At 36.3% G+C, this 18,913-nt stretch overlaps 1 protein-coding gene across 1 annotated transcript in view; it reads left to right on the top strand.

Moving 5' to 3' along the window:
• LOC107715829 (potassium/sodium hyperpolarization-activated cyclic nucleotide-gated channel 3-like) overlaps positions 1 to 18,913 on the top strand; it is an 89,681-nt gene that overhangs the window by 11,917 nt on the left and 58,851 nt on the right. Inside the window, exon 2 of the mRNA XM_016522040.1 lies at positions 16,142 to 16,565. Coding sequence (XP_016377526.1) covers positions 16,142 to 16,565 — 424 coding nt within the window. The remainder of the gene's footprint in view (positions 1 to 16,141; positions 16,566 to 18,913) is intronic.

The following is an 18,913-nucleotide window of genomic DNA, read 5'->3' as shown; positions in this document are numbered from 1 at the left end:
GTAGGTATGTGGGGGCGTGTTCGAACGAGCCGTTTTAGGTAGGTGTGGCTGACTCCTTTCTTTTATAAAGAATATCTCTTTGGATTTGAGACTTTAGTCTTTGCAACTTTACAGATCTTCTTTATGCACCAAGAGCTTGTAACACTCCAAAGAGAAAGGAAAAATTGAAATCGCATCATATGACCCCTTTAAATTACTTTCTCGTATACCAGCGTAATGCTGATAGACAATTATTAGTAAGCTGCTGTTTGTTTAAATGCTTTCTCTGTTTGTTTGAGTCCTCTGACATATCAAAAACCTGATCGAAAACAAGTTTGTTTTTGAAGTTTGATGCTGCGACTGGTGCTGAAATTAAACACTGCATGTTTTCAGACACAATAAGTGGAGTAGCTAAATCTCTGTGATTACTGAAATTTGCCTCTGAAGGTCATATGATGTGTAGATATTAGCGTAATGTAAATCTATTTTTATTATATTTATAATACTGAATATATTTATTTTTGTAATGCTATATATTTAGTGTGTTATAGTAGTATTATAGTAAAAAATATATAGTGATTTGAATATTTATGTTATAGCATTTATTAAGTTTGAATGATTATTTTTTTGTTATTTTATTTTATTTAAATTTTTTTTTTTAAGTATTAAGTTTTTCTATCCAGCTTTTCATTTACATTTGTTTTTAAGTTGACGTTTTTCCATGTAAAATTTTAATTTTATTTAATTTTATATTATTTTATCCATATTTCAATGAATGAAAATTATTTTTAATAGTTTTAGCTTTAGTTTTACTTAACAAAGTTGGTGTAATGCTTCGTGAATTTTGCTGTGTCTGTAACAGCTGTTAGTCTGCGTGCAGCGCTTGTGTTTTTCTTTTCAGTATGGGGTTGAACATGTTATTTCTCATCTTTCTTTTCAAATCTAGTCCTACACAACACCAATTTACAGCCTTGGCAAGAGGAGACACAGTATAGAAGGTGTCAGCACTACTGAAAGAAGAAAACACCTTCAGGATCAGTTCCTCCTATCTATGACATGCTTCATTTTTTGCAGATCAGCCTGGTTTCATTGTTTATACGTAGGTATTAATACATAACATTTACAAGCACAAAACTTACATTTTTGTATGTTTTTATTGATGCTAAAACGTACAATTTAGATGTATTTCAACGTTTAAAGCGTACAAATCACTACGTATTTTTAGCTAAAAAGCGTAAAATATTTACGTATCTTTTATATCATTAAGATATTCGTATTAATGCATTTTTATCATTTTATCAATAAGCGATTTAGATTTTTAGACCCCTTAAAGGGTTAGTTCACCCAAAAATGAAAATTAGCCTGTGTTTTACTCACCGTCGAGGCATCCTAGATGTATATGACTTTCTTCTTTCAGACGAATCCAATCAGAGTTATATTAAAAATTGTCCTGGCACTTCTAAGCTCTATCATTGCAGTGGGCGGGTGTTTCTCTTTAGCAGTCCAAAACATGTTAAAGGGGTCTTATTATGCTTTTTCACTTTTTTAATTTTAGTCAGTGTGTAGTGTGTATGTTTGGGCATTAGAAAGATCTAGAAAGTTACAAATCTCAAAGTCCACTCCAAAGGGAGATATTTAGTTTTTTAAAAATCCCTTTTTCAAGAACTACAACGAACGGCTCGTTTGGACTACAGCGTTTGTTTTCCGGGCTTTGTGATACACAAAGCGGCCCATTAGAATATCATTAAAAATAATTCCCGCCTACAGAAATTACGGAGCAAGGGGCGTGGCAGTACTGAAACACTGTCTAAGCTGTTCGCCAATCACAGCGCACTGGGACAGCTAACCAATCACAACACATTTCGTTTTTTTCGAAAGGCGGGCCTTCATTAAAACCCAGAACTAATCGAGCCGTTTGTGCCAGGATGGGGAGAAAGGTATTTTAATAATGTAAATTGTGTGAAAAATAATGTGTTTTTCAAACCACCAAGCATGAGAGCATGTTCTAGTACACCCCCAAAACAAAATCAAGACTTTGTAAAAGAGCATAATAGGACCCCTTTAAATAAAGCGTGTGCATCTGTAATGAAACGTGCCTCACACGGCTCCAGGGCATGAATAAAAGCCTCCTGTAGCGAATCCATGCGTTTTTTGTAAGAAAAATATCCATATTTCAAACGTAATAAACACTTTTCTCTCACTTCTGCTGATTGTCGTATACGCGGAAGCCGTTCCGGCGGATGACGTAGGACGTATGCATTGCGTGCGTGCCTCTGAGATATGCTAGTCTCACGAGTGTGTTTACAGGAGCAAAGGAAGCAAAGTTTCCTTGCTTTAGCAAAGGAAAACCAGTCTCCTATTGGATTATATCAAAATCCTCTGACATTTTTTTTTTTACAAATCCTCGGTTTGTATTTCTAATTCAAGTGCCAGGACAATTTTTAATATAACTCCGATTGGATTCGTCTAAAAGAAGAAAGTCATATACATCTAGGATGGCTTGAGGGGGAGTAAATAACAGGCTAATTTTCATTTTTGGGTGAACGAACCCTTTAACCTACCCCCAAACCTAAACCTACCAATTTTATAGCGAATATGCATTTTTATAATTTTATCAATAAGCGATTTAGATTTTTAGACCCCTTAACCCACCCCCAAGCCTAAACTTACCCATTTTATAGCGAATATTAAAGCATATAAAATGCAATTGACCGAAATATGCAGGAAAATAACCATTTTAGTAACAATTAGCATTAAAAATATTTTTATAGTCGCTAATCCTACTCCTACCTCTAAACCTAAACATAACTATTTCTGTACAGTATAAGAAAAGCATGACAGACAGATAAATGCAACTACAATCATTTATTTATTGCAAAAATTTCAAAAGCAGTACCAAAAGTAATCCAAATGACGATGTGTTGCAGCCGTAGTGCTCTCTGGCGGAATACAGTAGATTTGTGTTAGGGATAGGGATGTAACGATTCATTCAACTCACGTTTCGATTCGATTCATGATTTTGATTTCACGATTCGATTCGATTCATGATTTTGTTTTTAACAAAATGATATTTAAGACAAATTATAAATTAAATGTGTCCTTTTATTATTCAATAAATGAATATTATTATTCAACATCTCAATAAATTAGAATGTTAAATGAACTGTTCCACGACATTCTAATTTATTGAGATGCACCTGTACATACGAATTATCATGAGATCACGTTGTGCAGATAGACTCGGTTTGTATTGACCAAGCAGAATTGGCAGTAAACATTTTGTGGTTGTGTGTTCAAATTGAAAGGATTGACTGTCTCTTTCTGGTTTGCTGGATATAGGGTGCTTTCACACTTGGTTCGCTTGCCTGGTCCGAACCCGAGTTCGATTGCTCCCCCCTCCCCGCTGATCTGGACAGTGTTCATTATTATATTATTTGGGTCCGAACCGCGGTTCATTTGCGTCATCAAGCCAGCTGCTGTTTACCCCATTGCTTAGTAATGACGGCGCAGGAAAATGCAGCAAAATGCATCTTGCTCTCTTCATTTTTATATATGTTTTTGAATCATTGGTTTTGTTTCCAAAGCTTCAGTACATAACGTCACTTACGTCTGTCTTACGAATGTACTGCAAATGCTCTAAAGAACGCTAAAGGGGAACAGAAATGATACATCTCTCTGTTTGCAGCGCGTCAGTCATGCTCGTCAGGAAACACACACACAAACACACATTTTTATCAAATAATACGTCATTAATAGCCGTTCACTTCCGCGATTTGGTACATTTGCATTCACATCAGCATCGAACTGTACCGGAGTTCACATGAACCAACCCCAGATCACCCTTTTTAAGCAGACTCGTGTCCGGTTCGTGGGTGCGCACCCGAGTTCGGAAGACAGCGTTCACATCATCCAAACGAACCGAACTCTGATGTCAATCGAACCCGGGTGCGCACTAAAAGTGCTAGTGTGAAAGCACCCTAAATGAATGTAGGCACACAGCTTAACCATTTGAAGAGGTGAACAACATACTATAAATGAGGACAGAATTGTGATTTCCTCTTTTAGACCAAACACATCCTTCAAGTTCCAGGCATCTTTATCCACTTTTGATGTGTGCAGAGATCTTAAATGGGTTTTATTAAAGCATCCATGTCATTTCCCTCAAAACCCTAGAGTCTCTGTGAGTTCATTTAATTCTCATGACAAACATTCATATGGAAATCACATGTGTCGATCATTTATTTGTCATTTGCAGTGTTTTGGAGACTTTGCTTAAAGGCTCAATAGAAAGATGATTGACGGCCGCTCTCAAAGTTCAGACATGAGCAGATAAGACGGCTAAGCGGCGTCTCGCTCACTTACTCACAGCCTGAATCAACCGCACACTGTACTAAGAATAAAGTGTGTGTGTGTGTAGGTCATGTGGAAGGGTAAGTGCCTCTCTGATTGCTGTTTTGAGCTTGTTGCTGGATCTTCTATGTATTTCAGACTCGGTTAAGAGCCGCGGATGACAAGACAGTAGCAAGATGGATCTGACACACACACACACGCGCACACACACACGTCTCAATGCCATTTTTCTTCACAGTGTGTGTGGACTAAAGGAACTTTTATTCTGAGGTCTGGTTGTCTTTATGCTCTCAGAAGAAGAGTTCACCCAAAAATGGAAATTTGCTGGAAATGTGCTCACCCTCAGGTCATCCAAGATGTAGATGAGTTTGTTTCTTCATCAGATTTGGAGAAATGGAGCATTCCATCACTTGCTCACCAATGGATCCTCTGCAGTGAATGGGTGCCGTCAGAATGAGAGTCCAAACAGCTGATAAAAACATCACAATAATCCACGACTCCAGTCCATCAATTTAACATCTTGAGAAGCCAAAAGCTGCATGTTTGTAAGAAACAAATCCATCATCAATACGTTTTTAACTTGTTTCCAGCTAAAATATGAGCCCTAAATCCATAATAATGCTTCCTTCAGTGAAAACGTCTATCTCCTGTTGTCTCTCACATCAAAATCCACACACATATTTGTTTAGAGCTGTTTTGTCTTGTAAACGGTTCTTGATCTATGCAGATTTCTCTCCTGACAACTTTTTCACTGGAGGAAGCATTGGATAGAGGAAGTTTAAAAACATCTTAATGATGGATTTGTTTCTTTTGGCGTCACAAGATGTTAACTGATGGACTGGAGTGGTGTGGATTACTTGTGGATTATTGTTTTATCAGCTGGTTGGACTCTCATTCTGACGGCACCCATTCACTGCAGAGGATTTATTGGTGAGCAAGTGATGCAATGCTACATTTCTCCAAATCTGATGAAGAAACAAACACATCTACATGGCCTCAGGTTGAGGATATTTTCTGCAAATTTTCATCTTTGGGTGAACTGCTCCTTTAAGAATGATTTCGACTATGTGATTTTTTGTTTTCTTTTAGGCCTGAAACATTCTCTATGCTCTATGGAAAGCAAACAAAAGATTTAATGTGCCTTTGCATTTTTAAAATGTGCAATGAATGTAGGCACTGCAATTGCCAGTGTTGCCGTAAGGGGTGCTAAAGATGACATTAGCCTATAAATGCCATACAGTAGTCATGTTGGGTTTGCAGTGAGTTTGTGTATATTTTTGATCCAGTCAATTTTCTATCTCTTTTTCTTTTGCTCTGTTTCTCTCTGTTTCCTTTTACACAACCCCTCAGGTCTCTCTTTCTCCGGATCAGTTTGGCTGTTAGGGATTGAGAAGCTTTCATTCTGCTCTCTCCATTTGCTGCTTACATCACCTGCTGTTGAGGGATAGTGGTTTGCGTCCGAGCAGGAGGTGACGGCGCGTGTTTGTGTGTGCGTGCAGCACAAAATAGTGCTGGTATTATAGCCTGTACATTGGTTACCTTCTCATTAGGAGATGGTAGCTTCCACTTACACTATCCCTCTCACTTTATCACACACACACTGAAATACCCTCTTTACCAGTTCACATTTGTCTCATTTAGAGATAAACTTTCTCAGATACACTCACTGGTGCTGTGGTTTTCCTCTTCGCTCTGTCTGTCTCACTCAGCGGCTGATATCTGTGATAGAAACATAAATACACTCAAGCACAGATAAGCAGAGATCCTAAAAGAGTGAGATAGAGAGAGTGAGAGATTAAGTGTGTACTGGTGACTATTCTTTGAAGATCATACTCTGAGAATCATGCTTTGTTCTTTAGTTATGCAACGGCCATAGTAAATGATTATAAAGGACTGCTTTAATGCTTACCACCACACTATACCATCACTTTAATTCATTACACTGACATGGAGAATGCCACACGTGCACAACACACCTGTAGAGACTTCACAGAGCAAATATATATATATATATATATATACACATAAAATACTGTACTTTATTTTAGTACTTTTAGATATACACACACATATATGAACTTTATATAGAGTGTATTTGGATGTAAATATATAGTGTGTATGTGCATATTTACATGATATAATGTTTATTTATGTTTATTTTATTTAAAAATAGACAAAGTATATACTGTAAATAAATACAGAAAATATATAGTGTAGGCTATATATTATTATATTATATTATATTATTATTTTCTTATCTAACATTTTTTTGTCTGTAATTTTCAGTGGTCTGAATGTTGTGGTAGATTGAATATGCGCAGGAGTGAGTAAAACTAGTTGTAGCATCAGATTTCTACTTCATAACGACTCATTTACTTCTGATCCTCATAAACAGCTCACTTCAGAATATGATTTATAATGACTTTTTAATGGCCAGTTATGCTGTTTTCATGGTGTTTTGGAACCTTTTTATGATTTAAAACAATATGAGGAAGAATACATGATGAGTTTTAATTTTCATCCTTGACCATTCCTTTAAAAGCAGCTTCTCTTGTTAATGTGCAGCATTTTTCATAGATTGTTTGTGTGCGTGTCCTTAAATTCCATTGTGTGTTTGTATAAGTGTTTTGAGGCAGTGGTGAGTTCTTCTGAAGTGTGGACTTGGTTCCTCAGTGGGGTTAAGTGTAACGCTGAGAACATTAGCTTTCTGCTGACAGACAGCTATCTGTGTTCTTCTGTGCTCTGTTTATCTGCTGAAGTGCGTTTGTACAGTGTAGCTGGCGTCCTTTGGTCCCCTGTGCTGATGGAGAGAAGGAGACAGATAGAAGAAACGAATCCAGCAAACAAGGCATCTCGAGTCCCTTTTCCATGTTTGCAAACTATTTGTGATCCTAAATATTTGCTTTTGTGCTGTCATGACTTCTCCTGCCTAAAAAATGGATGCACTGGACAAATTCATGCTTTTTCCCATCCTCATTTAATTGCATGAAAAAGAATAAAATGTTGTCACATGTAAAGCATGTTCTTAAAGGTGCAGCAGCAAAAAAATTGCTCATTTAATTATAATGGTCAGAGAGGGTGGAAAAAAATGAAAATATGATGTATATGAAGAGCTCTCATTTGTGATTCCTATGAGCCGAATCCTTAGTGTTGTTAAAAAAAATAGATTTTTCGATACTGAAATATCTAAAATGGTTTCAGTACTCTATCATATAATAATTGCTGTTAATAGTGTTCATCATCTGTTTTATTACGTCTTAAATTGATTTTTCCGTACATTTCTGCCATATGCACATTAATTGACAGTCACCACTGATAAGCTACCACTAAATATTGTAGAAACTTAATTTGCTGTAAAGTTGCTTTGCAATGATTTGTATGTGAAAAGCGCTGTACAGATAAACTTGACTTGACTTGACATTTCTCTTTGAAACTGCGGCGAAACGTGCAGTAAGGTACGTAAAAACGGTGTTGCAGAAATGTACGCAGAGGTACGTATTTTTATGAGACTGGGTTGTTTTTTTCACAGTATTGATACACCAATACCAGCTGCGCTTTCTCTCTGTTCTCTCTGACAGCGAGTTCACGCACTCCGAAGTGTGATGAGAAGCATTTATAAACCTGTTGTTCAACAAAATACATATTTAAAAACATATTTTACTTCAAACTCACTTCATAAGATCAGTTGAGTGTTTGAAATAACTTCCTTTTGTTGACTGATGTGGCTTTTTATCATAGAACGACGCCAAAAATGTATTATTGTGTAGTATTCTACTGTAATACATGCTTTGTCGATTAGCATTGCATTACAAATCGACTTATAAATTCTTATGAAAATACCCGAGATGGCTTGAAGAACGCAGATAAAACTTATATTGTTGCAGTCGTGTATTTATTGTCTTCATGTTTGATCAGTTAAAGCGTCTCTATCTTCTTTATATTCAGTTACGGTGATAATTGGATGCCTTTGTCCATATTAGGGATTTCCCTTCTGTGAGGTATTTTGTGAACATTCTAAATCATGCTAGCAACATGCTAATTTATGTAAGCAATGTGCTAATCATGTTAGCAACATAAAAAATGTCAGCAATGTGTTATCACGTTAGCAACATGTTAATTCATGTTAGCAACATAGTAAATCATGCTATCAACATGTTAAATCATGCTAGCAATGTGTTAAATCGTGCTAGCTACATGCTAACACAGTCTAGCAACATGTTAAATCATGGTAGTAACGTTAACTCATGTTAACAAAGTGTTAAAACATGTGAGCAACATGCTAAATCATGTTAGCAATGTAAAACATGATATGCTACTGTGAGGCATTTTGTGTGTTTTGTGAATACTCTAAATCATGCTAAGAACATGCTAATTCATGTTAGCAACTTGGTAAACATGCTATCAACATGCTAAAGCATGCTAGCAAATGTTAAAACGCACTAGCAACATGTTAAATCATGATAGCAACATGCTAATTCATGCTAACAATGTGTTAAACGTGTTAGCAGTGTTAAACACGATAGCTACTTGCTTAAAGGGGTCCTATTATGCTCTTTTACAAAAAAGTTGTTTTGGGGGTGTACTAGAACAGGCTCTCATACTAGGTTGTTCGAAAAACACATTATTTTTCACATATTTTACATTATTACAACACCTCTCTCCCCAGTCTGGCATGAACGGCTCGAATAGTTCCTGTATCAAATGAAGGCCGGCCTTCTGAAATACGAAATGTGTTGTGATTGGTTAGCTGGGCCAGTGTGTGATTTCTGTTAAATAAAATATCTCCTTTTGAAGTGGACTTTGAGCTTTGTAACTTTGCAGATCTTTTTTATGCTCAAACAGCAACATTACAGACTAACTAAAGTTGAAAAAGTGAAAAAGCATAATAGGACCCCTTTAAACATTTTAGCAACGTGCTAGAACATGTTAATAAAATTTTAATGACTTTGAGTAAAATCTTCAGACTTCAGCTTTTATTTCAAACTTTCAAACAAGGCATCGTCCAACCAACATAAAAGTTTGTTATGAACTTTACTCATCTAGTTATATTTTCTTTCAATAAAAATCTTATGCCCTTAATTTTGTGGCATTTTTTTTCTAGTGGTGTTGAAAATGGTTTTAAAAAGTCTATATTTTTCAAGGTAAATTTTAAAATTTTTCTAACAATTGTATCAAAGTTAGAAATTCCAGTATTGTGACAACACTAACACACACACACAGATGTGGCCAAACTGTTCAGGGTCTCCTATAAGAGTTGAATCTCAGTGAGTTGGACAGGGTGCAAGAAAAAAGACTAATTCAGACTGGCATGTTATACTGCAGCTGTCTAATACAAACATGATCTAACATCCGCGCTCTCTCTCTCTTGCGTTAATGTGTCATGAGTGTGTGTGGCCAGATGGCACTTCCCCACTTCTGAGAGGGATTCTTTGAACAAACAACAAGCTAGTGAGCCAACAACCACCTCAAAAACAAACAGCCGCCTCACAAACAAACACATAGCGAGAGCAAGAAAATGTATTATTCAGGAGGAGCTGCTTAGAATTCATGTTCATAAATGAGCTGCTTCACTCGTGCCGTCAGAGACTAAAACAACACCACATACACCTGAGAACCGCATCACAAACACTGCCAGTGGTGCCGCTCCCACCCGCCACAGTGCTAGGGTGTGTGGGTGGTAGCCAGAGTGTTGCTATATGGTTGCTAGGGTGTTGTGAGTGGTTGCTAGGGCATTGTAAGTGGTAGCTATGACATTGCTATCTGCTAGGATGTCATGAGTGGTTTTAGAGCATTGCTGTGTGGTTGCTAGGGTATTTTGGTTGGTTGCCGGGGTGTTGTAATGTTGTTGCTAGGGCATTGTGAGTGGTTTATGAGCATTGTTGTGTGGTTGCTAGGGTGTTGTAAGTGGTTGCTATGACATTGTTATCTGTTAGGATGTCATGAGTGGTTTTAGAGCTTTGCTATGTGGTTGCTAGGGTATTTTCATTTGTTGCCAGGGTGTTGCTATGAAGTTGCTAGGGCGTTGTGAGTGGTTTAGGAGCATTGTTGTGTGGTTGCTAGGGTGTTGTAAGTGGTTGCTAATATGACATTGCTATCTGCTTGGATGTCATGAGTGGTTTTAGATCATTGCTATGTGGTTGCTAGGGTATTTCGATTGGTTCCCAGGGTGTTGCTACGTGGTTGCTATGGCTTTGTGAGTTGTTTAAGAGCATTGCTGTGTGGTTGCTATGGTGTTATAAGTGGTTTCTTTGACATTGCTATCTGCTAGGATGTCAAGAGTGGTTTTAGAGAATTGCTACGTGGTTGTTAGGGTATTTTGGTTGGTTGCTAGGGTGTTGCTATGGGGTTTTCAGTGTGTTCTGGGGGTATTAGAGCATTGTTGTTTGGTTGCTAAAGTGCTGTAAGTGGTTGCTATGGCATTGCTATCTACTAGGATGTCATAAGCAGTTTAGAGCATTGCTATGGTTGCCAGGGTGTTGTGTGTGATTGTTAGGACATTGCTATGTGGTTGCTAGGGTGTTGTGGGTGGTTGAAGGAATGAGGTGGAATGAATGGAATAAATGTTCATTGGGTAAATATATCTAAATAAGTCTGTAAATATTTATTTTGCATCAGTATCTTGTAGCATCTTGTGGTTGTCTTAACATTTGTGTTATGCATAACATTTAAAAAAAAATTACTATAATACACAGTGACCGTTGTAAATGTGCTGTATATAACCTATGATAAAACTACACACTCTCTCACTTATACATTCATTCATTCATTCTACCCCCTCGTGCAGCCGTGACTCCTGCATGTTTTTCCATGACAGCCTGCTGGAGTGTGTGTGTGTGTGTGTGTGTGTGTGAGAGAGAGAGAGAGAGATAGGCTTATCTTGTAGCTGGAGGCACTCAAAAGGTGAAAACATGTCATGGATGTCCTCTTAGGGAAACAGGACTCTCTCTCTCTCGGTAGTGGATGAGCGAAATGTCATGGAGGAGCATCTCTCAGGTGTGTGTGTGTGTGTGTGTGGACATTTCTTCTTTTCTTTTTCTCTTAATGGATATTCTCTCCATCCATCTGCTGTTCTGTCCTTCACATTTTAAGTAACTTTCAGCTTTTCCAAGGCTAAACAGTTGAATCTCAGGGAAACACATCTGGGTAACATGTCACCTCACAAAATAAGAAATTGTATTTTGCATAAAATTAAGCATTTTTTTAGGACCATTTTTAGTTTTATATACTGTATATACTCTCTCTCTCTCTCTCTCTCTCTCTATATATATATATATATATATACACACAAGTTTGGTATCAGTAAGATTTTTGTTTTAAGTCTCTTCCACTCACCAAGACTACATTTATTTGTCAAAAATACAGTAAAAACAGTATCATTCTATTATGCTGATTTGTTGCTCAAGAAATATTTCTGATCATTATTAATGTTGAAAATGTTTTTTGTGTAAAACCATGACATAAAAACATAGTATTTATTTAAAAATTTACATTATAAATGTCGTTACTGTCATTATCGATCAATTTAATGCATCTTTCCTGAATAAAAGTATTAACTACTTGGAAAAAAATACCGACCCCAAGATTTTGAATAGTAGTATATATATAATTTCAGTCAGCATAAACAAATACAATATAACAAATACTACCATAATGTATAAATACTTGACAATGTAAATTTAATTTTTCTATATTACAATAATAATAAAATTACTAAAAATTTAAAGCCAAATAAATTCCAAAATAAGTTCAAATTCAATAAGAATTTGTGAATGCGTTTGTCATGAAAATAATGTTGCGATGGACAAAATCATTAAGATGCTTAAAAAGGCTTCCTGTTCTTTAAAGGTGAAGTATGTAATTTATAGACTATGTTAAAACACATAGTTTGATTGCAGAAAATCAGTCATTTGTTGGCTAATTCTCCCCAAAAATACTTGTTATATTGCAAACAGGAATATGTTTGTTTGAAAACTTTATTTATTTATTTTTTCCAATTTTGTTTGGTGCTGCGAGTGGCAAAGTACAAACCTTACCTTTAAAAAATATCATTTCTTATTTCTTTCCTCTTGATTTTGTTGAAATGCAGGCTTGTTCTTGACAGGTTTGTGAGATTCACTCGAGCACTCTTTGTGTCTTTGTCTCTGTTCCTCCTGTCGTATGTTGTCTTCCCTCTCTTGTTTTCTTCTTCTCTCTGGATGTGTAGGGAATTCATAGTCTAACGTCAGAGAAACGCTGTGTGCCGAGAGAGAAGAAGCACTGTAAATACTGGATGGAGTCTATTTCTGTCTCGGAACATGAGATTGACTGTTAAATGCACACACGTACACAATCACACACGCACTCGCTGTTTATAGAGCAGCGTTTCTCCATGTTGGGGTTTCTTTCCATAATAAAACAGGCCAGATCTCTGCCTGCTCAGGGTGAACTGTTCTCCATCACAACATTCACATACATGCACAAAACATCTTAGATTATTGTCTCAGGAAAAAAAAAAAGATCAAAATGATGATTTAGAGAATTCATGAGAGAGTGCTTTCTTCACATTTCTGCTGTTTAACCTCCTTATTTGTCTGATTCTTAAAAAAAGCAAGGTAAAGTTTACATCAGTTTATCAGTTTACATCTTGCAATTTTGTAAAAAAAAAAAAATTTTAAATAAAGATAAATGCAATTTTTAACCAACAATTCTGACTTTTTTCTCATTATTGTAAGTTCATATGCCACATTTCAGACTTTTCTTTTTTTATTTCGTCTTGGAACCATGCTTTCATAATGACAGAAGGCTGAAGCGCACAACACCTTTAACAAGAAAAACACTTATCACATACAGTACAATAAAGAAACAAATAACAGTGACCTTATTAACTTTATGGCTGCTTTGTTACTTCGTAAATGTCTGGATTTCGAACCTTTTTACCCAACCAGATTACCCAATCAAAGCTGTCACCTTGACCAGAGACGCAAGCGGACGGGCAGAAAATGGCGAATGTCGATTATGCATTAGCTAGTGTGTGTGTGCTGGGGAATACTGAGGTTGAAGAACAAATGTTGTGAGTGTTGAATGTGCCGTTCCTGTGATGTGTGTGACGTTCTCCTGAGTTTTAAACCTCAGCTGAAGCGAACAGTGTCAGAAACGTCTCACTAAATATAACACACACCCTGACAGCGATCTGAATCGCCGAATTCCCTCGCTACTTTGAAGAATTCCAATTACTGTCAGTGTTTTCTGTGTGTGTGTGTGTTGTAATCCATCACAGCTCAGGCATTACAGACAGTTGTGCTTGTATGTGTAATTCCACTGTAATTAGTGTTTATTCAGGATGCAGTGATTCATCCACAAATAGCCAAATGTTCCTGTTAAAAGAAACAGTAAATAAACAATAATGAACGGTGGGTGTTTGAATTTAGTGGAAAATATCCACAAATACAAGCAAATCTAACCGCTTTCGTTTACTTTGCCCGGGCTGCTTTAAATTGGCTTTCACACCGACGATGGATTTTTATGGGCTTCCTAAACTTGGGTGGGTAAATCAACCAGAACCAGACGTTCACAACACTGACCTTCACTCTCTGTGCAATCTATAGAGCCGTGAGGATATATCACCCAACAACAGAGCCAATCTAGATTCAATTACCAACTGGGCCAAGAGTGCAATTTATAACTATACACACTCATGTGGACGCTCCTGAGGATGGTAGAGGTCGCGCTGCATACATTAAACTCCCGTGTTTACCGTGGAGATCGGTGAGGAATTCAGCGTCATGAATTTCTGAACGTAATTTATAGCTGGAATCTCAAGTGCATCCCGCTTACGATTCATAAGCTGAATCCTCAGTGAACAGAATTTGAATTTATTGTCGAAATGAATTTCCTTAGTCACAAAGGTGTGTGCATGCATTTGCATTCTGAATAATTATGCTTTGTGTTCATTTTCAATGTTTTATATGATTTATGTCAGCTCATGGAAACTGGATATGAATTTATATGCTGCTGATTCTGTATCTCTGCATAAACGATGCACTTTTTGGCATGGTTTGGCAACTTTTAATGCTTCTAAGTTTGTCTTTGACTGATTTTGGATGGGCAATCTGGGTCTGTTACAATGCAAAAACTGCTGTTCTTCTTTTGTATTTATTTATTTTTGTCCTGTTTTCTAGTACAAATATGAAACATTCTTAAATCAAGGTACATTTACTTGAAATGCAAAATGATGTAAGATTAGAAGTTTTGTCTTATGAGTAATTTATCAAAATGAAGTGAGGTTGGTGCTTAAAACAAGAACAAATATTTGCCACTGGTATCAGAAAAATAAACTTGTTTTGCCTTTGAATATTTTTTTTCTGACCCCATTGGCAAATATTTGTTCTTGTTTTAAGCACAAACCACATTTTCAGGCTTCTTATCTTATGTCATTTTGCATTTTAAATAAATGTTTAGATATTTTAAGAATGTTTAGATATATGTGCCAGAAAATTAGACAAAAATGCATAGTGAAAACTACCTAACCAGGTCAAGATGGTGTTGTTGCATGTAAACCAGTTTGAGCAATGCTAAAACCAGCATGAAAGCATCCAAAACATACTTTATATTACTAACAAGAAATGAAATCTTCTAAACTGGTCATAATCTGTTCTTAACCTGGTCACCAGATAAACCGACTTAGCTGACCTCAGCAATTTTTTTCCCACAATACTTTATTTTATACATATACGCTTTGATGCATGTTTGTAATTAAATGACCACATGCTTGTGTGTTTTATGTACAGAAAAAAACTGCAGTGTGGATATTTCTGCTGATGGTCTGGCTATGAATCACTAAAATAATGTGCCTTTCAGCTAGTTTAAGAAGACACCACTGGCTGATTGAAGGTTTTAGTGATGCTCTTTAAAGGAATAGTTGACCCGAAAATAAAAATTTACTGAAAATGTGCTCACCCACAGGCCATCCAAGATGTAGATGAGTTTGTTTCTTCATCAGATTTGGAGAAATGTAGCATTGCATCACTTGCTCAGCAATGGATCCTCTGCAGTGAATGGGTGCCATCAGAATGAGAGTCCAAACAGCTGATAAAAACATCACAATAATCACTCCAGTCCATCAGTTAATGTCTTGTGAAGCCAAAAGCTGCGTGTTTGTAAGAAACAAATCTATCATTATGATGTTTTAACTTCAAACCGTTGCTTCCATAATCCATAATAATACTTCCTCTTATGAGAGAGTGATATGCACAGATCAAGCACCGTTTACAAGCCAAAACAGTCCAAAACAGCTCTAAACAAAAATGTGTGTGGATTTTGATGTGAGAGGCAACAGGAGATGGACTTTTTCACTGGAGGAAGCGTTGTTATGGATTATGGACATATTACGTATTTTAGCCGGAAACAACGGTTTGAAGGTAAAAGTGTCTTAATGATGGATTTGTTTCTGACAAACATGCAGCTTTTGGCTTCACAAGGCATTAACTGATGGACTGGAGTGGTGTGGATTACTTGTGGATTATTGTGATGTTTTTATCAGCTGTTTGGACTCTCATTCTGACGGCACCCATTCACTACAGAGCATCCACTGGTGAGCAAATAATGTAATGCTAAATTTCTCCAAATCTGATGAAGAAACCAACTCATCCACATCTTGGATGACCTGAGGTTGAGGACATTTTCAGCAAATTCTCATTTTTGGGTGATGGAAACACCCAGGACACCCTGGCACTGATAGAACATGCGTCAACACTTTATATTTGGTGCTAAATTGTCCAGTTTTTCAGTGTGACATTGCTAAACATACTGACTTCTCGCTGTAATTCTCCTCCAGGTTTTACTGGGATCTCACCATGCTGCTCCTGATGGTGGGAAATCTCATCGTCATTCCCGTGGGCATCACCTTCTTCAAGGACGAGCACACGCCGCCGTGGATCGTCTTCAACGTGGTTTCCGACACCTTCTTTCTCATGGACCTGGTGCTAAACTTCCGCACAGGAATTGTGAAGGAGGACAACGCGGAGATCATTCTGGACCCTCAGCAGATCAAGATCAAATATCTGCGCTCATGGTTCGTGGTGGACTTCATCTCCTCTATCCCCGTGGACTACATCTTCCTCATTGTGGAGACGCGCATCGATTCGGATTTCTACAAGACGGCGCGCGCTCTGCGGATCGTACGCTTCACCAAGATCCTCAGTCTGCTGCGGCTGCTGCGGCTCTCGAGGCTCATACGCTACATTCATCAATGGGAGGAGGTGAGTGGATGTTTTTAGTGTTTTTACCACGTTCACCACTCATAACTGCAGATATCTGATGATAATGTGACCCGGGGAGGGATTTAACATCTCTGCCCAGAGGAAAATATTATTGCTTTCATAGCACAAGAGATTCGGTGGAGTTGTCAGTTATGTATAATTTAAAGCAACAGTTCAGCTAAAAGTAAAGTTTCCATCATTATTTGCCCATGGCATATCAACACCACCACGAAATCAATAATAATAATAATAATATGATTATTACTGTTAATGTACATTTATTTTAATAATTCTACAAATAATAATGTACACAATCATTTAATTAGGACTCGAACACTTCTGACCTTCAAACATGCCAGACAACGCCTCCACAAAATTAATAATAATAATAATAATAATTATTATTATTATTGATGTACATTTCTTTGAATAATTCTAAAAAATAGTAATGTTCACAATAATTGAATTAGGACTCAAACACTTCTGACCTTCAAACATGCCAGACGACACCGCCACAAGTATCAAAAATTTTAAAGAATTGAAAAAAATATGTGCATTCATAATAATAATAATAATTATTATTATTATTATTATTATTATTAATGTACATTTATTTTAGTAATTCTATCAAATAATACAATATTTTTGTTGATTATTATTATTACTGTCATTATTATTATTGACATTTCTTTTAATAATTCCATAAAATGGAAGTCTTGTTAATAGTTTTGTTTTCTGAATACTGATGTACATGTAAACATAGGCTAATGCTTCTGTGAGTATGATGACAATGATGACTTTTTGTATTTTGGTTGAACTATTGCTTTATTGGAGTTCTTAATTATGTGAGAGTCAATCTTTAGTGTTTCTCCTAAAGTTTATAAGTAGAAAAGAAATGCATGCTATGAGATTAGCGGATAGCAGCTCATATCATGTTCTCTTCATCCTGAGATCTCTGATGTTTGACTGCAGACGTTTGATTTGTTATGTTTGCAAATATGAGCATAGTTTAAGGCATTTGTGAGACTTGCTCTCCATTTGATCTCGTTGTTGTCTTGCAGAAGTGGTTGAGATACTGAAGCGATCTGATTTGTGCTTTTAGAATCCAGTTTGTTCTCTGTTTGCAGAAATCACAAGCTGGAAGCAGCATATGCTTCGTGACTCTCATTTCCAGCCAGTCTGCGAGCTTTGGCAGAAATCGAAGTGTTGACTCTTACACGTATCAATTAATGAATATTTCAAAGCAGAATGCTAACATTAGGCTGTAATTTTCTCTGGTCCTCTTGAGGATGGGTTTGGATGGTGATTAAAGCGATGATTAGAAGCGTTCGTCTCTCAGCATCAGTAGTGAACGGGTGAACAGGGTCTCAGAGGTGCGCGGTGAGAAGTGAATCCGGCGAACGCAGCTGCTGCCTCATTTAGTCGGCCGTGTTAGTTCTCACGACAGCATATCACGCTCTCTTCCACAGCGGCACGCTGCAAATTGAACGGCTCCTATTAGAAGCGTGCAAAACATGTCAGACGTGAAAAATACATGGGAAAGTCTCAATAACAAATCGTCAGACTAGTTTTCAGAGCAGTATTTGTTAAGCTGATGCTTACAGAGTAGTTTACAGAGTACTACATTAGTGATATGTTTGAGGATTTTCTGATAATATAATATAATGTAATGTAATGTAATGTAATGTAATGTAATATAATAATTTGGCCTGTCATAAATTAGGCAAATCATAAAATCTGTGCTGCAAAATATCATACAAATAATTAGCGATTAATAATTTCATTCGGTTTTGTTCATGTCACATACATTCTAAGCCTAATACATAATTTTTTACTTATATATAATAATTATTATTATTTCATATAATATAATAATGCAAATTATAATAAAAGGCCCAAGTGATTTACTTTAGTCCTGTGAAAATTTATATTTATATAAATAATATAATATAATATAATGCAGTCTGATTAAACCCACAAGTTTTGTTTGAAGAAAGACCTTTGACTTCCTTTGTGTACTTTAGAACAATGTTTTTTTATGTTCTATGACAAAATGTAATCGTTATTATTATTATTGATGGAAATTTCATGATTAATTGTCCTACAAATAATTAGCAATTAATTATTTAATTCTGTTTTGTTCTTGTCATTCTTGTCTGTACAGTCTAAGCCTAATAGCCTAATTGTATATATAATAAAATAGGCCCATGGGATTTACTTTAATGCTGTAAAAATTTATATTTATATAATATAATATAATATAATATAATTAATATAATATAATGCAGTCTGATTAAACCCACAAACCTTCATTTCTTTCAACAAAGTATCTTTGTTGACTTGATATC

This window comes from Sinocyclocheilus rhinocerous, unplaced genomic scaffold (genome assembly GCF_001515625.1).
Source record: "Sinocyclocheilus rhinocerous isolate Xijiao unplaced genomic scaffold, SAMN03320098_v1.1 scaffold540, whole genome shotgun sequence".
NCBI lineage: Eukaryota > Metazoa > Chordata > Actinopteri > Cypriniformes > Cyprinidae > Sinocyclocheilus > Sinocyclocheilus rhinocerous.
The sequence above is the reverse complement of the archived record's forward strand: the minus strand, read 5'-3'. Positions and strand labels throughout refer to the sequence as shown.